The sequence below is a fragment of the Halichoerus grypus genome, chromosome 5, assembly GCF_964656455.1.
Source record: "Halichoerus grypus chromosome 5, mHalGry1.hap1.1, whole genome shotgun sequence".
Taxonomy (NCBI): domain Eukaryota; kingdom Metazoa; phylum Chordata; class Mammalia; order Carnivora; family Phocidae; genus Halichoerus; species Halichoerus grypus.
Window position 1 is genome coordinate 49,038,986 of NC_135716.1, and position 15,339 is coordinate 49,054,324.

Sequence of the window (15,339 nt, forward strand, 5' to 3'; positions counted from 1 at the left end):
GAAGGGATTTTGGACAGTTGTTTGAAGCAAGACATATTAATAAATTTACCCCCTCACAGGCTCTCAACAACCGAACTCTCTCAAATGGAGAGAAGGCATCCAATTCCTTCTTTTTCTTCCTTCCTTCCTTCATTCCTGCCTGCCTGCATTCCTTCTCTCCTTTCCCTTCCTTTCTTCATTCCTTCCTTGTTTCCTTCCTTCCCTCCCTCTTTCTTTCTCTTTCTCTATCTCTTTTTTTTCTTTCCTCTTTCTTTCTCTCATTCTTTTCCTCCTTGCATGTTTAACGGAATTTATAGCTCTGTGTTTTAAACACAGCAAGAAATTAGCAAATTTCAGAAGATCTTTAGGTATATGTATAAGTAGGTAGGTCACTGGATGCAATTTCAACCCAACCAACAAATCTTTTTTAAAGCTTTGTGCATGTACCAGACACTAAATTGGAATTGGCTGTCTAATGGAGAGATAGATAAGCAAACAAGAAGTGCAAGAAGAAAATTAGCATGGAAATATACCTTTTCTTAATCAGAAGCACTCTGAGAAGGACATATACCTTTGGCAGCCACACTTTTGTATTTTTCCCTAATTCCACCTCAGTTCTTCAAAATCTAATATCTTTATCTTCAAAGATACATTGCATAGAATATAGTGCCTTTATTTTTATATAGAGAATTAGATCATGAGAGTCAGGAGTATTTTTTACTAAGAATAATATGGAATGATTTCAATCAACTTGCTGTTACATAATTGTTATGTAAAAGTAACCTAATGTAGACAAGCTAGGGGCTTGGGATGGAGAAAATTGCTTTACTTCCCAGTCAGCTCCAAATTACCTTCCCTTGACTCATCTGCTTGCCTTTCTAATTATCTTAGGCTTTAGTCACAACTGTTCCTTGTTCCTTTAATGTGTCTTGTGTTTTCAGACATCTATACCTGTGTTTCTGTTGTCTGCCCTACACTCTCATCTCCTCCACCTGGTAAATGTCATTTGATTTTTAAATAGTCAGCTCAAATGTTGCCTACAGAATAAAGTCATCCTCAACCCTTGAGCCTCTTCTTTAAAAAGCTCATCCTCTTTGTACTCATACTTCTTTCAAATGATACTTTAAATGATCTTTTCTTTAAATGTCTCTCTCCCTGACAAGAGCAGGAACTGCTCTCATTTTTGACTCAAGTGTCTAACATATTTATTCAACAATATTCATGAAGATCTGTTATTGCTGGGCTCCTTCCCAAGAGCTGGGGACATATTCATAAACAAGAGAGACAAAAGTCCCTGAAGTGATGGCACACCCATCTAGCAGTGGAAGAAGACAACAAACAAATATCTTTTATTTGTTTATAAATATAAATATAAAATGCATACAAGAGGTTAGGGAAGACCTAGCTAGGGAGTAAGATTTGTCAATACATATATACAGTGGTAAGGGAAAGTTTCACTGATAAGGTGACATCTGAGCAAAAGTCTCAATAAGGGGAGGCAGCAAGTCATGGGAATATCAAGGATAGTGGGATGGAAGACTATATGAGGCTGAGGAATGGTAAATGCACGGGCCTGACGCAGAAGTATATTTGATGTGTTTTAGGGACAGACAAGAGGACAATGTGGCTAGAGCGGAATGAGCAAGTGCAAGAAGAATACAAGAAGTCAAGAGGTAAGGTGAAGAGTGGAGAAGAGTGAAAAGGTATATGGAGAAGATTGTATAGAGTCTTGTTGGCCAAAGTTAAATACTATGGGTTTTATTCTGAGTAATATAGGGGCTAATTGTTACATTTAAAATTTTTTTATTTTTTTTAATTCACACATAAGTAACAAACAGTGTTATATTAGTTTCGGGTGTGCAATATAATGATTCAAGAATTTTATACAGTACTAAGTGCTCATCACGACAAGTGTACTCTTAGTCCTTTTTATCTATTCCACCCATCCCCCACCAACCTCCCCTCTGGTAACCAGCAGTTTGTTCTCTGTATTTAAGAGTCTGGATAGCAATAAGCAAAAGAATGAAACTGGACCGCTTTCTTACACCAGATACCATACACAAAAATAAATTCGGAATGAATGAAAGACCTAAATGTGAGACAGAAAACCACCCAAATCCTAGAGGAGAACATAGGCAGCAACCTCTGTGACCTCGGCCGTAGCAACTTCTTACTAGCAAGGGAAATAAAAGCAAAAATGAACTATTAGGACTTCATAAGATAAAAAGTTTCTGCACAGTGAAGGAAACAATCAACAAAATTAAAAGGTAACCGATGGAATGGGAGAAGATATTTGCAAGTGACATATCTGATAAAGGGCTGGTATCTAAAATCTATAAAGAACTTATAAAATTCAGCACCCCAAAAACAAATAATCTAGTTAAAAATGTGCAAAAGACATGAACAGACATTTTCCAAAGAAGACATAAAGATGGCTAACAGTTACATGGAAAGATACTCAACATCAAATTATGGAAAGAGCCCAAATGTCCATCAACTGATGAATGGATAAAGTAGAGATGACACACACACACACACTGAAATATTACTTAGCCATCAAAAAGAATGAAATCTTGCCATTTTACAGTGATGTGGATGGAGGTAGTGAGTATTAGGCTAAGCAAAATAAGTCAGAGAAAGACAAATACCATATGATCTCACTCATTGGTGGAATTTAAGAAACAAAACAGATAAATGTAGGCGGAAGAAAAAACAGGCAAACTAGAAAACAGACTTAACTGTAGAGAACAAACAGGGTCGCTGGAGGGGAAGTGGGCAGGGGAATAGTCTAAATGGGTGATGGGCATTAAGGAGGGCACTTGTGATGAGCATTGAGTGTTGTATGCAGAGTGATGAATCACTAAATTCTACTCCTGAAACTAATATTACACTGTATGTAAACTAACTAGAATTTAAATAAAAACTTGAGACAAAAATAATACTATCTTCAAAGGAAAAACGTCTTCCTCTTTTCTTTTAGATAAATTTTACAACAAAAACTGCAAAAGAAAACTACAGACAAAAGAAAACATACTGTCATAATAAAAAATATTTGGCTTCCAGCTGATGATACTTTATTTTTCTATGGTGATTATAGGGCTTGAATTTAGAATTTTTCTTCAAGATCATCTAAATGATAAATGAATAAAAATAAAGTTCCTAGAATATATTACTCTAGCCTGCTTTTAGGCAAGCAGGATACTACAGAAACTAGGAGTCAGTTTACATCATACAGATAATCTCAAATATTTTTCCTAAACCATCGCTGTAGTTAGTATTCTACTCAGGAAAAAAAGAAAAAAGAAGCCACATTAAATCATTTCAGACTTGCTCTCTCTAAAGAGTTCATTGATTTGCTGATAAATGTTATTACATTCTGATACAGTCAACAAGATAATGTTTGTGCTTTTTCCAGCGAGATGAGATATAATCCAAAAAGGAAATTAGGCTTATGAGATGATACTATCTGTTTATATCAAAAAATGTGTGCATCTCTGATTTATGTGGTGAAAAATATTTCAATTTATTTTAGTCACCTGTGGGGTCAAGTCTATTCAGGGACAAATAAAGAAGCTTCAGCTAACTGTCTAGATCAGTGGTTCTTAACAGAGGGTAATGCCCTACATGGGATATTTGCAATGTCTGGAGATATTTTTGATTGTCACAACTCAGAGAGGGTGGTGTTACTGGCATTTGGTGGGCAGCCAGTTGGCTAAACGTCATAAAACATACAGGGTAGCCCCCCACCCAACACCACACCAAAGAATTATCTGATTAAAAATGTCAATAGCGTCAAGCCTTAGAAACCCTGGTCTAAATAATTATATACCCTCCTTCACCAACACCATGCTTTTAGGAACTATTTGGAAAATTTAAAACTGTTTGTGAACATGTGGACTTCAACAATTATTCACATTACTTTGTTTCTCTTTTTATTTATTTCCCCCAGCCTTTGATAAATTATTTAAATATAAAACAGTAAAGGAATAAAAATAATTTGCACAGAACTTAATTTATTAGTCACTTTTACATTTACTACTTCATCAGTAAAGGAACTTGAGAATCTGACAATTTACATGACATTCTCAAAGTCATATAATGGCTGTGTGTAATGTAATAATCTGAACAGGTAAAGTTCAGGCTCAAACCCAGGTCTTTTGACTATGAATTCTACACACTTTATTGTGCCATACAGCTTCATTTGATGTGAAAAATACGATCGTCAGTTCTAGCTCTTTCCTTCATGATGCATTAAGGAACCATATTATTTTTAATTGAGTAACATCCAGAAAAAATGAAGACCACTGATTTCCATAAAATAGATTTTAAGAAATCTTTATCATTATCACTTCAATTTGTCTACTTCAGCTTCTTTTGGTCCTTTTCCTCTTATTCATATATTTTAAGCTAGTTTAATATGCAGAAGCTAATTTGCCAACTTTGTAAATAGTTTTCAAAAGTCAGACTTTAAAAAATTTTGCTATAACAAATTGAAGCAATTTGTGTAATTCTCCATTTATATATGTAAATATGGTTTGGCAATTACCACATTCATGGATGGAATTTCCTAGAAAAACAAATTACATATATGTGCATATGTGTGCATTTATAATACCCATGCCTGCTTACATCTACACTAATTCTTTCTATATATTTTTAGAAAGAGAAAATGAAATGAAAAATGAGTGCATTATTTTATTCAATAACTATTACTCAAATACCTGCTGTATGCATCCATGCATCTAGCCTACCATTACCAGCTGCACATATACCATCTTAATTAATCTTTATGATAAATACACAAAATATGTATTATTAAAATTGTTTTATAGATTAGAACAGTGAATGTTAGAGAAGTTAAATAATGTGTTTAAGACTGCCTAGCAATATGTCTAACCCTTAAACACTTACCCTAACACTAACCCTAAACCTAACACTCTGGAGGGGTCTCTGAACTACAGGATCCCAGGCACATACCTTCCCTCTGGCCCTAAACCTAACCCTCACCCTGGCCCTAAACCTATCCCTAATACTGGCCCTAACCTGAACCCTAACCCTAGATCTGATTAAAAAAAAAAGGAAGATGTGGTGTGTGTGTGTGTGTATATATATATATATATATATAAAATGGCATATTACTCAGACATAAAAAAGTACGAAATCTTGCCATTTGCAATGACATAGGTGGGCTAAAGACTATGTTAAGTGAAATAAGTCAGAGAAAGATGAATACCATATGATTTCACTCATATATCAAAATTAACAAACAAAACAAAAGAAATGAACAAAGGGACAAAAAAGAGAAAAGGGCAAACCATGAACCAGACTCTTAACTATAGAGAACAAACTGATGGTTCCCAGAGGGGAGGTGGGTGGGGGGATGGGTGAAATAGGTGATGGGGATTAAGGAGGGCACTTGTGATGAGCACAGGTTTTGTATGGAAGTGCTGAATCACAATATTGGACGCTTAAAACTAATATTACACTGTATATTAACTGGAATTTAAATAAAAAATAAAAAAAATCTATTTGCACATTTCTAAAAAAAAAAAAAAAAGGACTGCCTAATAAAAAGGCAACAAAATCAAGTTTAGAGTAGGCTGCCTGATTCCAAAGCTATGCTTCATTTTTGTTTGTTTGATTCTTCCCCTGCCTCTCCAAGCCATGAGCTTCTCATTATGATGAACTGCCTCCTTAACCTCATGCAGTTTATAATTAGTGGAGGAAGTAAATGTGTAAGCAACTTCTTATAATACATATGAACATGAAATTTATAAAATAATGGAGGAGTAAGTGAAATGTACCTACCGCATGATATGGAAGTTATCTCCTACCTTTTGGTTTTCCCCACCAGATTTTAAGAACCCGAAACCATGTCTGTTTCATTTACAGAATATTGGTTTGGCAGTTATGTAGTCACGTAATAGGTGCTGATGAATTGAACTTATGTCAACGACGTGGGGAAAGACAAGTAAAATTCATTTTCATGGGGCCAGAAGGCTGTGAAAATATTCATGAAGGAATGGGTCCTTGAACTGTGACTGGAAGGATGATTTGAATTTCAGCAAGTGAAAGAGATCTTCTTTTTTTTTTTTTTTTAAAGATTTTATTTATTTATTTGAGAGAGAGAGACTGAGAGAGAGAGCACATGAGAGGGGGGAGGGTCGGGACGGTCAGAGGGAGAAGCAGACTCCCTGCCGAGCAGGGAGCCCGATGCGGGACTCGATCCAGGGACTCCAGGATCATGACCCGAGCCGAAGGCAGTCGCTTAACCAACTGAGCCACCCAGGCGCCCGTGAAAGAGATCTTCTAAGTAAAGGAAGTAGCAAATCTTAAATTACAGAGCTTGAAAATGAGCATCAACAGCCTGGCTTCTTTCAGACCCAGGAATGTAGGCCAGAATTTGTCCCCTTGTTTTACTAACTCAACATTCCAGAACTAATTTTCCCTGAGTTGTAGCATTTTTAAAGATGTAGTTCATAGTCAACTATGAAATACGTGAAAAACAAGAAGTAAAATGTGGAAGGCAAAAATAATAGTGGTGACAAATATTCCACAAATATTTTAAGAGTATACGCTGTGCAGTGCAAAAGTATCTTGAAGAATGAATCTGTAATCTAAAGTGGAGAGAACAGATGTGCATACAAATGACCGTAACATGAATCCAAGGGCTTAAGTCTTGTAATAGGAAGATGAACAACAGGTTTGGTTTTATGATGATGCCCTTGTAGCACAGAGGGGTCCAAACTTGTTTCATGTGAGTGGTATTGCCTGAACTGGACCTTGAGAACCAGGTAAAATTATTAATAATGTTTATGTATAAGATAGATAACACAGTTGATAACACATTTCTTGAGATAAAGGAAAGGGCTTTCAGGTGGAGGTGTATGAACATGAGTTTAAAAGCATTTAAATAAGAGTACAATTAAGCTAGGGGAAGGGTGGTGGGAAACTGGAAGTACGGGATCAGATATATCTTGAAAAGTCACTGAAAAAGAGTTTCGACTCTTATTAGGTAAATGGTAGCAATTTTGAGTTTTGAGTGAGGAATTGACAGAAGTAATTTGTTTTGAATAATCCTGCAGTTGGGCATGCAACTAATGGGATTAGGGGAGCGCATAGAGCCCAGAAAAGTAGTCAAGAGACCAGGAGAGTAGTCAAGGCTCTGCTTGTCAGCACATGATCTGGGAAAAAGCAGCAGAAGCAGCAGCAGAGATAAAAAATGTTATTAAGATCCTTTGATAGGATTTAATGCTCACAAACTTTTATAATCCCACAGTGGAAAGATTAGATCCTTTCTGGAACTTTTAGTGGAGCACAAAGAAAATCATAACTTGTATAGAGGAACTGAGAAAACATCTCAAATGCTCACAAGCTATACTGGTATTAGGAATTTATCAAATATTTTGCTATTTGCCTCTTTTTCTGGTTATATTAATGAGCCACATTAAAACTTAGTGAAAAAAAGCCAAGAAGAGATGCTCACAAATTTATTTATTTATTTATGGTAAATACGTTATAATTATTTTGGTTGTGCTACTTTGTATCTAAATACTAGGTTGTGATGTTAGCAAGGATTTATTACTCTGTTTATACTAAGTGCTTGTCAGTGTTCAGACTGTAAAGCCATGTGCATCTGAGAAATTCAGTTGTGTTTACCAAGATGAGCTAAATGGGCCTGAATCTCATTCTCCTAAATTAATTACTGAACTAAATACTATCCAAGAATTTGGCTCTTAAAATAAGAAAGCATTGCAGGGTATGCCAAGATCTCCATACTTTTAGGTTTAGGTTTTGGGTTTTTTTTTAAGATTTTATTTATTTATTTGACACAGAGAGAAAGAGAGCACGAGCAGGGGGAGAGGCAGGCAGAGGGAGAGGGAGAAGCGAGCTCCCCACTGAGCAGGGAGCCTGATGCAGGGCTCGATCCCAGGACCCTGGGATCATGACCTGAGCTGAAGGCAGACGCTTAACCGACTGAGCCACCCAGGTGCCCCTTTTGTTTAGGTTTTATATGCATATTACATCCATGTTATGGGTTGAATTATGTCCCCTGCAAAATTTATATGTTCAAGTCCTAGCCCCCGATACCTCAGAATGAGATTGTATTTATGAATGGGGCCTTTGAAGAGGTAATCAAGTTAAAACAAGGTCACTCGATCCAATATTTCCTACTCCACTATGACTAGTGTACTTATAAGAAGGAAATTTGGGCACACACACACAGAAGGAAGATGATGTGAAGACACAGGGAAGAGACAGCCATCTACAAACCAAGGAGAGAGGGGTGATGCAGCACCTTCCCTTATAGCCCCTGAACAAACACACACAACACCATGATCTCCAACTTCCAGACCCCAGAACTGTGAGAAAATAGATTTCTGCTCTTTAAGCCACCCAGACTATGGTATTTTATTGTGGCAGCGCTAGCAAACAAATATAGCCATCATATAAATTTCTTAAACTATTATTTTTGATCAGATACCACTTTGCCGAGAATCTTTTCCCTCAGCCCGGGATGAAATTCAAACCCTTCAATATTCTCCACAGTTTGCTGTTGTCCAGTTACTCAACTTTATCTTTTGCTCTGCTTAATTATAATACCCGCAGTTTCTTAACTGACATATCTAGCACTAAATTTTTGCTTAGATAATAATAGTAATTAATAATAATAATAACCATTATTATTGCTATTATAGCTTATTATTAAGACTTTTAGAATATGAGACACTGTTCTGAGAGCTTTATGTGTGTTGGCTCATTTAATCCTCACAAAAACTTATGGAGAGGGCAGATTATTTTTATTTCCCAAACCAAGGTACAGCAAACAAAGTTGCCCCAAAACACACAATTCGTAAATGGCGGAGCCACTGTTGGATTCCAGTTAAAGCAATTTCATATCTAATACCCTTGACTACTATACTCTGTTGTAACAACAACAACAACAACAATAAAACCCCTCCCTGAACATTAACTATGTGACAAGACTTGCCTAAGAACTTTATAAGCATAAGTAATTTAATTCCCACAACCATAGTATTGTTATTTCCATTTTCCAGATAGAAAATGGAGGAATACAGGGATTAAAGGATTTCCCCAAGGCCAAAAGTGAGTATGTTGTCTAATACGGATTCCATCCCAAGGCAATTTTACAGCAAAGCCTCTGCTCTTCTCCGCCTAGGTACTGTGTCTTGGAAAGCAGGAGTCTCTCTGATTCTATTTTTTCAAATCCACTTATCCTTCTAAACTTAACTCAAAATCTTCTATTAAGCTTTCTTTAAACCCTATGGCCAACAGCAATTTCTTTCCTTAAAACCTAAAAGCAGAATATATATTTTGGCCAAGATAATAGATGGATGGGGATGTTTAATGATATTTTGCTGGATATTATCATTGTATCTCTGGTTGATGCTTTGCCTCCATATTTAAATAACATGCTTTCGAGGGAAAAAAAAAAAAAACAACACAACAATTCCTTAGTTCTCAACAACTATTTATTAAATTTAATTGAACTATCTTTAATTTCCCATTAGGTGCTTGAGGGCTTTTGTGTTAGTCTATGACCTATTCTGTCATCAAAAGTACATTGACAGGACCCCAAAGACATCAAAACTTACAATGATTTTTCTTGTTAGTAAAAAAAATAAATAAAAATTTTAAAAAATGGGGCGCCTGGGTGACGCAGTTGGTTAAGCGGCTAACTCTTGATTTTGGCTCAGGTCATGATCTCAGGGTTATGAGATCGAGCCCCACGTTGGGCTCCATGCTGGGTGTGGAGTCTGCTTAAGATCCTCTCTTGCTCCCTCTCCCTCTGCCCCTTCCCCCTTGCTTGCAGGTGCTCTTTTTCTTTAAAAAAAATAAATAAAATATTTTAAAAAATGATTTTTCTTGTTAAACATTAGAATTTAAGTTAATTATTTTAAAATTGATTTAATGTTTTTTTTCAGAGGGCACTCATTTTTCCACTAAGAAACTACAGCTAAAGTTCATAAGTATTCATGTCTTCTCTTTTGCAAAATGCTTGAATACAACATCACATCTTTTTATCTTATGATTCCATGGGACAGCACAAATTGATTACAATAGTTGGGGGATACATTCCAAGACCCCCAGTGGATACTTGAAACAGCAGATAGTACTGAACCCTATTATACCATGTTTTTTCCTATACATACATACATACCTTTGATAAAGCTTAATTTGTAAATTAGGCACAGAAAGAAATAGAACAATTATAACAATATTCTTTAATAAAATTATGTGAATGTGGTCTTTCTCTTTCAAAATATTTTATTATACTGCGCTCATCCTTCTTGTGATGATGTGAGGTGACAAAATGCCCTGTGAGAGATGAAATGAGAAGAATGACATGGGTGTCATGATGTAACATTAGACTACCATTGACCTTCTGATGATATGCAGAAGGAGGAGCATCTGCTTCTGCACCCTGGTTGCCCATGGGTAACAAATTCTGGAAAGCGAAACCATAGATGAGTGGGGGGTAACTGCATAGTTTTAGTTCAAGTTGATTTGCAAAGGGACAAATACTTAGCGGTAGTTTTTTTTTTTTTTTTTTGGTAATTTAATTTTTTAAAAGAGCAATCCATTTTCAACACTTATTAGTATTCAACCTTGGCAAATTATAGTGTTAATATATTTTTTCTTTGTATTTTTTTTCCACAGCAGAATTCAGTCATATTAAAATTCTGAAATAAGAAATGATAGATTGTCTAAGCTATAACATTAATTTCCTCTTCTGTACTTGCCAAGTCATTAAATACTAGGAAACAACTATTAATAAAAGAGCAAGAGGTACCTCAGTAAATATTCATTCACTTAAGCCAATATTAACATAGTATATTTTACATTTCAGTAGAATTTTTCATTTGTGATTTAAATTTGAAAATTATTGTTATTCCCAGGTACCAGGCTAATTATAAAAGTACTTTTAAATAATGAATACACACATACACACACACGTGTGTGTGTGTATATAATATAATCTGCCTATATGATTTTAGAAAGAATGTGTAATTGTGATTCTCGTTTTGCTTGCTAGTGAATTACATATAAATATTGTTTAGATTTATATTTCATTAAAATAACACTAACTACAGTTAATTGAATGAAGAAAGAAAGAAAGAAAGGAAGGAAGGAAGGAAGGAAGGAAGGAAGGAAGGAAGGAAGGAAGGAAGTGACCATGCTATGGGTTGGAATATGTTCCCCCAAAAGATTTGTTGAAGTACCTGTGAATGTGACCTTATTTGGAAACAGATCTCTGCTGATGTATTCCACACGAAGTCATTTAGGGTAAGCCCTAATCCAGTATGACTGGTGTCCTCTTAAGAAGAGAAGAGACAGACACAAGGACTCAGAGACTTGGCGGGGGGGCAGGGGGGGGGGCGGTCACCATAGGACAGTGGAGAAAGAGACTGAAGTGGAACGTCTATAAACCAAGGAATGCCACGGATTGCCAGCACACTAAGAAAAAGGAATGGAACAGATCTGTCCTCTAGAACTTCCAGAAAGAGAGCACAACTCAGTCAACACTCTGGGTTTCAGACTTCTAGCCTCCAAATACCTGTTGTTTTAAACCATTCAGTTTATGATAATTTATTACAGCTGCCCTAGGAAACGAATACACATAAAAAGACGAAAAAATAAATGGATGTATGAGGGAAATGTGGACCAAAAGAGAACTTTATCAGTAAAGGATCAAAGTATCAGACAAAGCAGAATTCAAAGCTAAAAATAGTAAATGGAATACTATATAAATGTAAAAGTTACAATTCTCCAAGAGGTTACAGAGAGTCAGTATTGAAAAGGCCACAGACTGAAGAGACTACATTCTGGAACCAGATGCTCTAGAACCTGGCTATAGCAACTGGCTCTGTTATTGAATGGCTCTGTGACTTTAGAGGTATCACTCAACTTTTCTATGCCTCATTTTCCATATCTATAAAATGAGAATAATAATAATACTCCATTTATATGGCAGTTATAGGGAATAAATGAATTTATATATGTAAAATTAATATTGTAAAATGAATTAATATATGTAAATGCATATATGTATTAATGCATAGTTGAAACAACAGCTGTCATAAACACCAAAAAAGTGTTAGCTATTATTCTTTCTCTTATTATTAATATAAAACACTATTTAAAAACCATCTAAGCAACATGGGACATAAAACCAAACCTCAAGAAAAGAAAAATTTTATAAAGTCACTATCATTGTAGAAGATTTTAAGTAATCACTTTCATAATTTGACATAATTTTCCACAAAAGAGCAAGTCGAGAGAGGACTGTATAATACAATCAACAGGGTAAAACACACATTCTGTTCTATGTGAAAAGCAGAAAATATATTCTATTTTCCATTTAGAAAATCTGATTATTATGGAACCCAAAGGAACTCTTAATATCCTCAAAAAAGATTTTTATAATCCTTATTCTCTCTCCATGATCTAAGAAAACTAGAAATCAAAAAATAAAAAGGCCAAAAACAATGTAACCATCTAAATATTAAGATATTTACTTTCAGGGCGCCTGGGTGGCTCAGTTGGTTAAGCGACTGCCTTCGGCTCAGGTCATGATCCTGGAGTCCCGGGATCGAGTCCCGCATCGGGCTCCCTGCTCGGCAGGGAGTCTGCTTCTCCCTCTGACCCTCCCCCTCTCATGCTCTCTCTCTATCTCATTCTCTCTCAAATGAATAAATAAAATCTTTAAAAAAAAAAAAGATATTTACTTTCAAATAACTTCTGGAAACTACTACTCTTCTCTGCAACAGTGGGGTATATGACAGTCAAGTGGCTGGATCCTACTCGGTTGCACTTACCCAAGAATGGCCACCACTCAGTGGTTCTAAACTAGGGGGGTATTATCTCCTTAGGGAAGATTTAGAAATGTCTAACAGTAGATACAGCTGTTACAAAGACTGAGGAATGCTACTGGCATTTAGGGTTTGGGCGTCAAGAATGCTAAAGTTCTACAAAGCCCAGAATACTCTTACACAATGTAGAACTTACATGCTCAAAGAGCCAATAAAGCTCCCATTGATAAACATTGTTTTAATAGTGACCACAGGACAAAGACTCCACAGATGCTTAAGATATTTCTAGTTGAAATGAAGTTAGTATTACCATGGTAAAAAAGTCTTCTATAAAACTAGCAGGCAATTCAATGTTCATTTTTTCACAGCAAGAACCGAATTCAAGAGATTTCTTTGCTTTTGATGATAATCTGAGAGCATACACGACTCTGTTTAGAGATTGCTGCAGAAACTAATTTCCTTTTATTACTAAAACTCAAAAGGGGAATTCATATTTATCCACAGAATAGATAGATAAATGGATAAATAAGTACACAGCGAACTCTAAATCAATTTGTTATTTAGCTTTTATTAGCTAAGTCAAAGTCCAAGCAAACCAAACTTGAGTCATTTACCAGGAGCATCAGTGCTTCTGGTAACTATGTTTTTGCACATTCTCAGGTAAAAACAAAGTATTTCAACAGTGTCCTTTCTTGATATTTCTGATGGTACTAAGGTTAAAGGCAATGTCCTATAGTAGACAGCATGTAGACACGAGTTCTAGTCTTGGCTATGTGACCTTCTCTGTGTTTACTCATCAATTTAAAATTGGGATAATAGGGGTGCCTGGGTGGCTCAGTCGGTTAAGCTTCTTCCTTTGGCTCAGGGTCAGGCTTCCTGCATCAGGCTTCCTGCTCAGCAGGTAGTCTGCTTCTCTACCCCCATCCCCCGCCCATCCCCAAGGCTTGTTCTCTCTCTCTCTAAAATAAATAAATAAAATCTTTAAAAAAAATAAAATTGAGATAATAGTATTTGCCTTACTTGTCTTAAAAGGTTGGGAGGCAGAGTAACTACAAAGTCTCTACAATGGCCTGCCAATCTATTCTGGAACTTGACCTTTCTCTACCTCTCTCACATTATTTCCAGCTACGTTTTCCCTCCCTTACTCTGCTGCAGCCACACTGGTTTCCCTGCTGTTCCCTGACTATTAACCTAAGGTCTCAGCACTGACCATTCTCCTGCCAGAACGCTTTGTCCCCGAGAGCTTCAGGCTCACTCTCTCACTTCCTTGCTTCCATCAAGTCTCCGTTCTAATGCCATTTTCATCAGAGAGAGGTAGCCATATACCATCCTATGAAACTTTCTCTTTCCCTTTATTTATTCTTTGACATAGCAATGATCTACAGTATAACATCTCATATTCTAATTTGTTTGCTTATTGTCTGTGTCTTCTCTGCTACAAAATAATCTCAAGGAATGCAAGAAGATTTTCTATCTTTTCCTTATGAATACTATTCTAATAGCAAATTAGTTTTTCTGAATCCGTCTGTATAAAAATTTAGCAGTGTGTTTTGTCAGAAAGTTTGTATCTTTACTTTTCACTAATTAACGTGAAATTATGTTAATATTATTTTATTTTTATGACATAAAATATACTTTCAGACACATAACCATAATGATTTAGCATAGTACGGGAAGTTACATTTTTAACATCTCTATTATGTCATTTGCCTATCTTAATTGTCCCAGTGCTCAAATATTCAAAGCATGCACTAATTTGGAATACTATTTCCCTGAAAAGATACTATATGCACACTCTTTCGAAGTGAATTTTTTTTTCTTCCCTAAAAGCAACATGTTATATTTCACAACTGTAATATGTTACAAACCAGGTGGGCCTAAAACATGTCCTTGCTCTGATAAAAGTTTTCAAACTGGTCCTGGGTTTTTGTTAGTCACGCTTGTGTTTGTCTCCCTACTGCAATGTAGTATGATGCAAAGCTGAGTCCCTTTCTTAGCCATTTTATATTTCTCTCATACTATGTACCGAACAGACACTCCATAATTATTAATTTATTGAATATAGGCATTAGTGCAATGATAAGTAGTCCCTCTCTTCTTCTTTTTTTTTTTTTTTTTTAAGATTTATTTATTTATTTATCTGACAGAGACACAGCGAGAGAGGGAACACAAGCAGGGGGAGTGGGAGAGGGAGAAGCAGACTCCCTGCTGGGCAAGGAGCCCGATGCGGGGCTCGATCCCAGGACCCTGGGATCATGACCTAAGCAGAAGGCAGACGCTCAATGACTGAGCCACCCAGGCGCCCCTAGCTCCTCCCTTAAGCAGAAATAAAATAAGGAAGATTACTTACATTTAGAGCCTGATGAAGATGACCCACTGCCGGTAGATCTCGATCCCCCTTTCATGGAAAAGACTCCTTTTCCCCTGCGCGTCGTAGTGACGGCCACTCGGGGACGCTTCAGCGGAATCACCGTGCGGGGCGGTGGAGGCACACGCCCGTGGTAGTCGAATAACCTTCAAAAAC

General features: G+C 36.3%; 1 protein-coding gene across 17 annotated transcripts in view; it reads right to left on the bottom strand.

Moving 5' to 3' along the window:
* RALYL (RALY RNA binding protein like) overlaps window positions 1-15,339 on the bottom strand; it is a 677,252-nt gene that overhangs the window by 52,702 nt on the left and 609,211 nt on the right. For all 17 annotated transcript variants that reach the window (XM_036094135.2, XM_036094143.2, XM_036094141.2 and 14 more), the window contains one exon: window positions 15,166-15,329. In XM_036094135.2, the coding sequence (XP_035950028.1) occupies window positions 15,166-15,329 (164 nt within the window). The remainder of the gene's footprint in view (window positions 1-15,165; window positions 15,330-15,339) is intronic.